Consider the following 12,634-nt stretch of genomic DNA (forward strand, 5'->3'; position numbering starts at 1 on the left):
TAATTCTTAATAGCAAATAAATCTGTTAAAAGTGTGATATATATTTCATTTAGTATCGTTCACTTCGGCTTGCGGCTTGTATCCTGTCAAAAGCTTTCACACAATCACAGAGTTAAATATCACAGTTTCAGTCCCCACAAACTTGCATATAGTACAATTTATTTTCAAGACGAAAACGATATAGCACGTAAAGAACGGGATATTTCTAAATAAAAACGTCAGTACATTCAAGAGATGGACAATTCAATCGACGAGTCAACTCGTCCTCCCCTTAATAATTGAAGATTAACAGGTTAAACGAGCAGATTAATAACTTGACTACCACGATGGTCATCGGTGACTCACATTTTTCTTAGTAAATTCTCCAAAACGATTAAAATAAGATAAATTAAAAACTGCTCAAGAATGTAAATGACAGATAACATTGGCAGAAGAAGGCGCGCAAATACGATGTAATAATTTAATAGTTAAATACTATGGTGTAACATACTCCAATTTAATGCCCCCCCTCTCTCCATATCAAGACAAAATGCATATAAAATTAGCTTAGCAGTCAATGTATTGACAATGCAAGTGTCGCATAAACGACGTCGCATCTCGAATGAAAGATCTATGCAGCTCGATGCGACTAGACTCGTTTATCTGGACAAAGACGTTGTTCCTTTCTTTCTCTCCTTTTCTCTTAGCACATGACACGGCATTATTATCGCGGAAATAGGACGTTAGGCCGCACCGTTACAGCCTCTGATCTAAGATCTTCATCTACAACTTTAGGAGAAGAGAGAGAAAGAGAGACAGAGAGAGGAGAGCTGTAGGAACGAGCTCGAAAGTGCGATCCAACTAGAATCGTTTCCGCGTTCGACATCTGTTCGAAAAATTTCGAAACGATGCGATGTCTGGCGGTTCCACGACCTACGGCAATCTTCTTGCCATGCTTATCTATGATATTCTGAAACCTATCCCTACATCGTAGCAGCAGTACACGTCATGTCTGTTCGGACAACACGCTGGATGCTCTTGGAATGCGGAGAAACGATGATGGTTAAGCGAGGTCGGTTCTTACCGGTCGTAACTTGTCACAAGATGGATTTATCGGAACATTGTTAGAAGCAAGGAAGTTCGACTGGAATTTTTTGTGCGCCGAGTCAAACCGTATTCTTTTTCGTGAAAGAGTTAGATCAGGTTCGAGGGTGATTTTTTTCGTGGAAGCTTTTCAGGTTAGTTTTTCATGGAAATTCGTTCGGTCACTTTTCAAGGCTTTGCGATTTATTTCGTTCATTAGAATAAGTAGTACAATGTAATTTATCGATAATTTGTGTTATACGAACTTTGTCTTGCGTTATTGTCTCTATGTGTTGGTATATGAACTGTTTTAAATTTGGAGATAAATTCGTTTATTTCGTAAGTAGGTAGAGGTAGATAGATAGATGGATTTACTTATTTTTAGAGACAAATTTATTAATTGTATTATTTTCGAAAAAAGAAAATTGAGTTTCTATGACTGATAATAGGAATGTTTTATTGTAGTAATATTTCTTTTATACAATTTTTCGTAAAAAGTTTCTTCATATAACGTTTCATAAATGAAGCGTAATGTGATTAATACTATAATAACAGCAGCATAACTATGAGTAAAACGATTGATATATTGGTATATCGCAGTACAATTTATGTTCGACTGACAGCTGTGGTGTTTTCAAACATTGACTTTAAAAGCTTGTCGATTCGTTATACTCACATTCTTCGCTTTTAAAACGCATTGGTCATCCTTGGAAGTGCTCTTACGTTTCACTGCACATAAACGCAGGTATAGTAAGTACATTCCTTGCTGACGTTTAGCTTGTTTGACGAAGACGCATTCTTAGGATGGCTTTCTGATTATTGGAATCATATTTGTCTTTGAATAATAACGCTTTATACGTACGATGAGCGTTTTCTGATTTTTCTTTTTATGACACAATATCGCATATTTTATTTTCGGCTAATAGTCCCGCGTGTTATTTAGTCAATAGTCTATATCGACCAAATTGATCAAACATATCTAATTCAAATAAAGGCTTAGTTAGTCGTAAGAATTCATCATCCAAAAATACAGTATAAAGGTTATGAACTTTTGTATTCTACGATTAAATAAAAAAATGAATCGTATATACATTTTACTGTATAAATTTTTAATCGAAAAATTGTATATTTATATATTTTTTTTATTTTCTGGCTGACAGCTGTGGTGTTTTCAAATTTAGAAATTAATTCGTTATACTTCATATTCCGTACTTGTACTTTATTTGTACTTTACAATTTGTCCAGCTGGACGTTTGGTAAATTGTTCGCCAAACGTGTAAAATTTATCTCCCACATTATTTCTAAAATTTATTTCATCTAACTCGATTCACGAAAAACAAGTTTTTCTCCAAAACATATTAGTAGATGGTTTTTGCGAAGATTCATACTTTTGAAAATATAATTAAAAAAGTACAGACACGGTAAAAAATTGTTTTGCATATCAAATACCATACAATATTATACAAAGCTTATACTACACTTTGGATATCTCACATATTTCTCTCATACTGTGTGCATTCTGTGCTATTTTCCACTTTACAAATTAACTCTAAATACATAAAAATTCATAATAGTCTACTTATTAATACGCATCTCCGTATCCAGTTGCATTTCTTCTAGCGGAGATTCTGTTTCGCAGCGTCTTGCTCGTGGAATCTATCATTCGCCATATCAGTCCCTTCAACGTAGACAGAAGGCACGGTATAACGCATATGGTGCTCATTGAAAAGGAACTGTTGGGGGTGGTTCGAATTGGAAATTGGAAAACAGGGGTACGCCGATGTACTACAAGTTTACGAGGAAATTACTCGCGTTCGCGTTACGGGTAACTGCAGCTGCGACCCGATGCACGACTGCCTCATCCTTTATTTACAAGCCACTGCGTTACACGATAAATGCATCAACGTGGAGCAGTTATAAAATTTCAACTTTCACTTGCCTGAATTATCAACTTTCTGCGTAAAGCGTAATTCGTACGTTTAGTTTCGAAGTTGTACGTTAATCTCGTTCGTTGTGTTTTACCCCGTCGCAACTTTTATATTTAACAATAACGAAGCTTTTTTTCTATGATTAACTTTTAAACGATGTTGGAACCAAAAATAGGTTGTTCAATCACGTGAACGCGTTGTTCGATCGATTAAAAGCTTCGACGTATTAAATTGTGAACGATGTTGAAAAGTATCGTTGTCGAAGATACTGATTTTTGTTTACCAATATTTCTTTTGTTTAAACATTGTATACATCTTAAACAATGAGACATGAAATCGTTTTTGGCGTTACTTCTCCTTTTTCTGTTTGAGAATTTTATAAAATGTTGCTGTGGCCTGCAAACTTCGTGTAGTAATTAGCACAGGAAACTGAGAGCCAATTAAGACCGTTGTCTTTAACTTAAAGAACCGAAACTATTAAGTTTAACGATGTCTTAATAAGAGCCGACTAAATAGCGACTAAAGAGCAAAAATAAGGATAAATTACATGGAACTCGTTCAAAAATAAATATAACACTGTAGCAAAGATGATCTGAATTACGCTTCAATCTTCCACAAACTGCATCTTCCGTTGAATTTTCCTGTCAGAAACACAATAATTGCTTCAGCATCTTTTTCGAATTATTTGAAATCTAACAGATAAAATGATTGAAGATATTTTCAAAATATTTACTACAAACAATCACCGTTTTATTTTATGCTTCTTCAATATCAATTGATCATCAGTATTGTTTGAATTACCTTAACATATTATCACCTCAAGCCTCAAAATATACATATGTACAAAATGACAAAATCATCGCAAAGTAGCAAATTATCGTTAAACAATGTATCAGGTTGTCCGGAAAGTTTCTTTCGTTTTATAAGAAAATAATAGACGCACAATGTTGTTTGTTTAATATTAATTTATAGAATTATGCACGAACATAATAATAATTCCTAATTCAATAAAATAATATAAAACAAATTGTTGTTCGTCTATTATCACTTTACGAAACGAAAGAAACTTTCCGGACAACCTAATATTACTTAAATCTCAATATATATCACGTCTGTTAAACTTCAGACCATTGGAACAATTGGATTTATTTGGTTTCCGCTGATATACGATACGATTTACGAGTCCTCGAGTTTCATTTGATGAGACGAAACCAGGCCACGATCATTCGCACCGAAAATTGCCTACAAAAGTGGTTTCGGTTATCTTAACACCGGACACGTCATTGACTTCAAAGTCGATTTGTCTCGCACGTCCGCACGAAAATTAACGGCAGATGCGCCCCTTCGACATAACGGGTGTACGAACAGTTTCTGGCCGGAATAGGCTGTTTTCTATTTTATCCGTTGATAGAGAGTCAATAGAATCCGTAATGGAGCAAGTTTCTGTCCCTGCACATTGTCGTTTTCGGCCTCCTACTCCTATGCCACGGCAAATGAACAGTTTTGTAGAGTTAGGTACACAGACTGACTTGGTGTTTCGAAAATGAATGCGCTGTTGTTCGTCACCGGTACACGCGAACTTGCTGCATATGCGTTCGCTTGCTCCTGTTTGTGCCCTGAACCGTTTAAACCGTTTGTTTGGAACAAGCGAATATTTCACGTATTAGGTCGTGAAATTGGTCAACTCCATTTTGCATGAAATGCTGAATTTCAGTAGTCAGGTATACAATTAATATTCAACGTTTCGGAAAACAAAGGACTTTTCACGATTGTATTTATTACAGGCAGATAGTACGCGTAAACAATGTTTGTGTTTCTCATTTTTCTTCATATTTCCATCTACGGAGTTTCAACCAACGTGATTTCTCAGCGTTTCACATATGAAAAGAGACGCGTGTTTTCTTTAAATGACAAATACTTTAGGGGCGTAATTTTGATGATGTATGTGCCACAAGCGAGGATTTCCAAGAGAAATATCTTTGTTAATATTGATATTTGTATCGTCTATCACTTGAACGATCAGGGTTTTCAGAGTTTAGTATCTTTATAGATTTATTTAGATTTAAAGGAAGAATAAAAGATATAATGAAAAGACTTTTTCATCGTATTCCACACGGAATTTACATCTTCTAAGAAAGTCTTTTCTTAATTTACAATTCTTCGGTCGTTACAATCTCTGTCTATGTCAATCATCTAAGTGAAAAGTTTCTCTGTGCGAGCACATATTTAAACGAATCAAGTCGTATTTATCAAATAGAAGCTTGCAACTTTACAATTAACTATTATGAAAGAGATAAAAGAATCGTAATAAATATCACCTCTGAAAGACGGTAATTACTGTTTCCTTTTTCAAACAAACCTAACCCATTTCCTGTGAACCCACCAGACATCATTCTCAACGAATGAAATCATATTTATACGACTAAAACCTGTTTTACCTGCTCGAATATAGGGCAAGAAAACATAGCCGGCCTAAACGAGCAAATATCCTTATGACAATTAAGCAAATCCACGACTTAACATAGTCACACCGCTAAATGACCAAACCAATCCATTAGCATAAACTTTACCAGTCAACAACATTCATTTACTCAGCTAATCCCCTACTCACTGAACCCGGTATATTTCCATTTTCAGTAAACACCTCCACCCACTTGCGACCATATTTCCCGTTACCCACCAAATCCCCCAACAGCCCTCAGATTTCACGATCCCATTTTCCACTGTCGCCAAGCTACGATTACGTTACGTTTCACCTTTCTCGTATATATTCGAATATGAAACTCTCAGATAGGCAGACATTCGACAGCTGCCGCTGTCACGAGACCTCGAAAACGTGTCGTTTGCTCCACGAGAGAGAAATATCACGGATTCGGGTTGAAGTACGCTAAAGGTACGTTCAGAACAAGCGAACGAATGCTCTTTCCGCGTTTTAGTAGAATTTAGCAAATCGAAAGCGTGAACGAGCATTCGTTGGTCGTTTGGCGATTGCTCGTCGAATTGCAGATCAAACGTCCGAGCGATCTAAAGGTGTTCCAAAAATGCTGCAAAAATCCTCGTCCCGCTCTTCTAGATACTCGATTTAATCTTTACGAACGGTGGCTACAAGTTTTTATGAGAAACGTGAAATTTTTATGAGAAGCAGTTGAGAGATCTGGATGAAAATCTTTGTGACCTCAGTTTAAAATATTTTTCAACAATACAAAGAGATAGATTTCAGTGTTTTAAGGTAACAGAAAGAAGGTTAGTGGAAGATGTATACCATAAAATTAAACCTACTAGATGGAACGAGTCTGCTTACTTTGTATTTCTTTCATTGCATTCTGTTCTCTTTTGCATTTAATTTCTTCATCTGCATGTTCAGAAACATCGATCAACTTCATAAATTGGAAAGCAAAGTAAAATGGTAATTTTACAAATATTGTTTTTTAAATGTATCTTCATCAAAGAGAATCGTATCAACGAGATTGAATAATTAATAAAAAGATAGCCTTGATCAATTTGACTAAGCCTGTTCAATTGCGTTCATAGAGATATAAATTTGCATAAATATAAATATCCATATTATTTAGTTGGCAATTAAGTGATTGCGGCTTTTGTCAATACCACTTAATGACAAAATCCGCAATCACTTAGTTGCAAACCAATATAATTGTTACTATTGGTCCAATAACACCGAACAAGTACTAACGATACAAACACATACACAATGAGGCTATAACAATAAACGAACTTCGACCAATATAGAACCCTTATCTAAGCTGAATACGACCTCAGGGGGCTAAAATCCAGCAGTTCGCCGTGACGAAGGCAAGATCCTTCCGTAATACGATGGAAAGCTGCAAGGCTAACACGTTTATTTTCGTTCTGATTTCACGGAATCGTCACCGGCCGTACACGCTGCTAATTGAAATCTCCTTTCGTTTCCTGGCGACGATTCGACAAGTATTTCTGGTACGCTTTGAACGTTGAGTAAAGTGGTGAAATCGTCAACAACGAGGCAATGTTCCTGTCTACGTTTCCTCTTGCTTCGTGTTTAAGCAGGGCTCGTGGAACATCGTTGGCAAATACACGAAATCGATTTCACGGACCGTCGCTTTATCACGCGAATGCGCTTTTCAAAAGATAATGGGTTCGTCAAATGGAAGAAAATGTAATTTACTGCGCTTGATAAGTTGACTCGTTGCCCCGATAAATTGGGATGTTTAGAATCGTTCGTTAGAGCGAATTAACGAAAGGATTGTATAGAATTTCAGGGTGTAATAGAGTCAGGAATCAGTCAGACATTACTCAAGTGATATTCGAACGTTTATTATATCACGAATAATAGGATTTTTATTTTCAAATTGTTATTTTCATGGTACATACTTCTAGACGTCCGATCTTATAAATTGCACGAGTCTTATTCTTTGATTATTATTTTGATTTTACGTGCCTCAGCACTGTTTCAATAACCTATCGTGTAAATATCTTCCACGATCATTGGCACGTGAAGGGTTAAAGTTAGTAAAAGAGAATTATCGATTAAAGAATGGATCAAAGCAACGTTAAAAAGAAGTTTCGTTGAAGATCGTGTTAGTTCCAACGCAGATCAAATATAAAGAGAAAGCAACTAACGATAAATACGTACGACGGAACGACGATGAAATAGCCGCTCTGCTAAGAGAAAGCAATTCCTTACAAAGAATTCCAAAGAAAATAGCCCTGAATAGACCTGTCACCTAAATAGTCGGGTGATTTAAAGTAACACACCAACTGTCAGAGATAAAAATTTAATTCGCCGCGTACACTGAACGTTTCATAGAACGATAAATTCCCTCTAACAACTGATGTTTCAGTTGTATGGAGCAATGTATCTTCTTGAAACGAGGATGTACGCCGCAACAAAGTTTGGCGAGTCCGACGATATTACTTTAAACCGTTGTTACTCCCGCCGGTTGTACGATGTTATTGCTATACGTCTCTTTTTTCCTTTTGCTGCTCAGGGCATCTGTCCAGGAAATCGATTGAGACTCCTGGTCGGCCAATATGATACAGGGGGCTGTTTGGTTGGCAGCAGACCTGACCTAACCATTTCTGAAGACGGCATACAGAGGCATGGAAAACGGCGTAGCTGGCACGTTCAACCGAACAGGGTAAGTTACTTGCTATACGATACCATTATTAAATTCATGGGGCACAGAAAATTTCTGTAGTATGCGCGTGTGCGTATATTTATGCGCGAGCACTCGAGATTTTATGAAAATTCTCCTCTGCGAAATCGCCAGCGTCGTATAATAAATCAAACGGTAGAAATTCGAGTTCACAGGGTATAGAATTAATTGGAAATTAACGCTCGAGATCGGATCTAATCGAATGAGTATGAATTTTTGAGTAAATAGTGATTTGTGACGTTTAGAAGTTCGATTGAACAATAGCAATGCTTGATATTTAATTTTGTGATAATTGTTATTGCGTATTATACATACACGTTAATAATAATAACTATTTCGTTTGATACTTAATATTGCATTTGTTTTATTATCGACGTACGAATTTTTTTTTATTAAATTTTATGTGATAGAATATAGCCAGAAATTTCTGCCCGGAGACTATATTATTAATTATCCCATGAATAATATTAACCAAACTCAATCGAAAAACAAGTCGTTTTCTTATCAGGGAAATTAACGCTTAACTGTATAAAGCCACATTGCTACGAAAACACAGTCAGCTGAATAATCATTTAGCACAAAAGACAGTCACATAGCGTAACGATGACACATACAAAAAGTATCTTCCTCCATTTCTTCCCACGAATTACTTCCTTTTCAAGAAATCGGGAATCTAATCGCTTCGATATTATCATGCAAAGTCGATCAACTTGGTTCATTCAAAAGTAAAAGTTCATCCCTCGACCAATCAGCAATCAAGTCGTAAAAAGCTCATCGAAGCATCGGAAATACGTTCTAAAAGTAATCTAGATATCTGTCCACGCGATTTCTTCGATTGTTCATTTAAATACTTGATCGAGCCAACTCGTTCAGTCTCGATCGGCGCAACGGTTCGACCCGTCGTTCCCCTCGACCGCGTGCTTTATCGTCGCGCAGCTGCCATCTTGCATTAATTTGCTCTCGATCTGAAAAGACGTAGAAATTTATAAAGTCCACCCCTACACTGCGCCCTAGTCCCATCGATCGACCTTCTACGTGAAACGTAGCATACAATGGCGGCGATTCCATTGTGTTTCGCCGCAGACCCCCATCGTGCCCCCTTATGTCGTCTCTGGTACGCGCTAGAGACGGGGATCTGTCAGAATCAGCTGACTACCAATTCGTTTGCTCCGGTGTCTGCCATTGGCATCGTTTAGCATCTGTCAACCGGCGCCAATTTACCGAAATGAATATAGCCGATCGATCGGTCTCGTCGAATCTGCTTCGATTTGCCTTGTCGGCTGAAACCTCGTCGCGACGTTATAGAAAATGAATTCTTTGTTTTCCATGGTTTTTTCGATACACCGTGTGGAGGGTGTGGTTTCAAGTGGGTATAGGTACGCGTAAGTGGGTGGCGCGTACAGGTTCGAGGTTTGATCTCGATTGACTCGGTCGATGGTTGGGACGGTTATAGAAGGGTAGAAGTGCAGTCGCAAGGGTTGATAGGCAAATGAAATAAGAAGAGAAAGAAAGTTCCCATTGTCCGCGTCGGCATATGACGCTTTGGTAGAAATATGTTTCGATTTCAGGAGCGAAGAGTTTATTTGTCACCATTTCTGACGTGCATCTTTTTTTCGTTTGGTTTATTAATAGAACACGAAGTGAAGAGGCTTTGTGTATCCCGAAGGCAATAGGCGTTTAATAATTATCTAATTATTTGCCAATTAAGTTGGTAAGGTAACTGTACGAGATTAAGCACGTACATAGATACTATTTAAATATTTACATATTTGTAGAATATATGTGGTTGTGGTCATTAATATTTTACTAGGGGAAAAATCTCTAAAAGTAATAAAAAATAATTGAGAATGATAATTGGTAATTTTCTAGTTTATTTCCTCTTTTGTTCTATTTGCTATTCTTTCTTTCTGTTTCTTTTTGTTTTTTTGAAGTATATCTTCGTTTTAGCGATCTAAATCATTCTAAAATAATAATTGAACATTTATTCTCCCTTTCTTTTCTTACGAAATGTACGTCAAATTTAATATTCTATAAATTAATAACAGACAGTGATTTAGATTTTGAAATATCAACGTGATCCTGGAATTTTACGCTAATTATAATCAATGCTAATATAAATTCAATATTCACTTTATTGTGGTCCATACATGTAACATTTATCAATTTCTGTCTTAATATATTTCATATATTAAGTCAATTAAAGTGTAGTACTAGAGTAAAATACATTAAACTATCGATATATTAAATTAACCGAATTATACGTCAATTGACAGTCAATTGGCAAGTCAATTGAATGTAAATTACAATTAGAAGATGCTTTGTCATTGTTGCATAATTCCTGTAATGACGCAACGTTTGTTAGTGTTCACTTTTCGTACGTAACGCATGAAAATCTTAATTGGGAATTTTCTTCGCGGAACATAAATTCACAGTTTAGTGTAATTTGTTGAAACGAATGTAAAGCAGGACGCGTTAAATATGCAACAATTGTCGCGATTAACGGTCCATATTTTCATTCTACTTGTTGGTTAACATCCGTCGTTTGTTACGTAATAAAAATCATTGAAATGTGCGCTGAAAGCAAATGTTGGTTTACACTGGACGTGCTTAGATCACGAGTTAATGGCATCTAGTTGTTTTCAGTTCTATCCACGTTAAACATGTTCCTATTTCTTTAAGGAATTGTCATATTTTTAAAGTTGACAAACATTCCCTTTTTTTTAAATTTTAGTCATCGACTATCTTTCTCATTGCTTCTAACTTATTTTATTGATTAACATTTTTATGAAAGAAACTAACGTCTCAAGTTTTATTAGACCGAAATAAACCCGGGGACCCGATGCAAAAAAGAATGAATATGTTGATAATAATATACACAAGACAATGATACGTATTGTAACAATAAATATATACATAATAAAATGAATTGATACGAAGAGATAGAAGATTACTTTAAAGGTTTACATGGAAGAATAAGTTAAAGCGTACAAATGTATTTCATTGCTCAACCATCATCGTTTTGAATATTTTAATTAATAAATAAATTAATTAAAACTTTTAGAAATATTAAAAGAAACGCTTTGGGAATACAAAATAGAGAAGCGCTTAAAAAATTATTTTCTGTTATACAATTATCAACGTGTACAAATGATTCGAGTAGCTCCAATTTTATAGCATAAAGTGCTAAAACTAATTAACTTTTTCCAATTGTTCCATACATTTATAAATACTGCAGTGTTTTCGATTTATTAAAGTTATTCGAAATATTCACCTCGGTTTTTATTTTCATTTATTTTTCATTCCTAGAATTTCATACATCATTGTTTACATAATTCGCCAAATATTTCTTTTATTTTCAATTTACAACGACGTATGTTATCCGTTTTATCTGCACATTTTACCTCTTGCATTCCAGGTTATTAATATCTACAGCATACGATGGACGAACTGTTTACAGTTATACCATTGTCGGTGTTGTTTTTCTGGCTATTGAATTTCCGGTCGAGTATCCATCATACCATTAGCCATAATTCACTTTATCCTCTCATACCAGACGCATTTAGACACGAGGGAGGGTCGCGACTCTTAATATTTCGCTACTCTTAACTTTCTTAATCATTCATTATTATAGCACGTACGTTTCATAATTTGCCATGCATTGGCGCAAAAACTAGTTTCATTGCGATCATTTTTATCACACCGGATAATTGGAAAAATTATTTCTTCGGGCTCGTGCAAGTACTCATCTCATCGTTTTGAACGGAACGAGTCTGATTTTAGTAAATCAAAAATTAAGTTATTATCAGTAAAGTTTCGTTTCACGGAGAATAACACACGATCGTTAATTTTCTACAGAATTTTTATACCACTAAATGCAATTTTATATTAGTATAATTACTTACTTCGTAGCATTAATAATCCAGGAATTTTTTGAACCTATCGACTTCCAAAATTTCGATAATTTATTTCTCGATTAATTCACCTTCTCTGTTAAATATAATTTTTCTGGAAGGCTTTTTTTGTGAAAAATGAAAACATTTTTCCCCATATTTCGCGCTTTTGAACGCGAGAATCATTCGGTTTCGTCTTTTTTCGAGCATCTCGCACAGGACATTATTAATCCTTGTGAAATGCAAATATTTCAACTAACTCTCCAGCGAGCCGCTACTGAAAAAACGTCAAAGGGATTTTTAGTTTTGATTACACTCATAGAACATAACAGCGTACATAGTATGAATTGTAAATAACATGGTGAAAAATATTTATTTTGTACTGTTACAGAAAAGAAATTTATTTGAATTACTTTAAGGATCAGTCTAAAGGCTTTTCTCCTTATTTTCCAATCAGAAACTGTTATTAACATACCTAGCTAATTGAAAGATATTTCTAATTAAAAATCTTAAATCGTAACTGGGAAATGTTGGTGATTTAAAATTTTAAATAAAATTCAGCGACTAAATTCAGTACTATCGGAATATTTAATTCAATGTG

The 12,634-nt window shown here is 35.4% G+C and overlaps 1 protein-coding gene across 1 annotated transcript in view; it reads left to right on the forward strand.

Moving 5' to 3' along the window:
- Positions 1 to 12,634, forward strand: part of LOC126915250 (breast cancer anti-estrogen resistance protein 1) — a 164,774-nt gene that overhangs the window by 94,997 nt on the left and 57,143 nt on the right. The window contains exon 3 of the mRNA XM_050719741.1: positions 7,976 to 8,125. Coding sequence (XP_050575698.1) covers positions 7,976 to 8,125 — 150 coding nt within the window. The remainder of the gene's footprint in view (positions 1 to 7,975; positions 8,126 to 12,634) is intronic.

This window comes from Bombus affinis, chromosome 1 (genome assembly GCF_024516045.1).
Source record: "Bombus affinis isolate iyBomAffi1 chromosome 1, iyBomAffi1.2, whole genome shotgun sequence".
NCBI lineage: Eukaryota > Metazoa > Arthropoda > Insecta > Hymenoptera > Apidae > Bombus > Bombus affinis.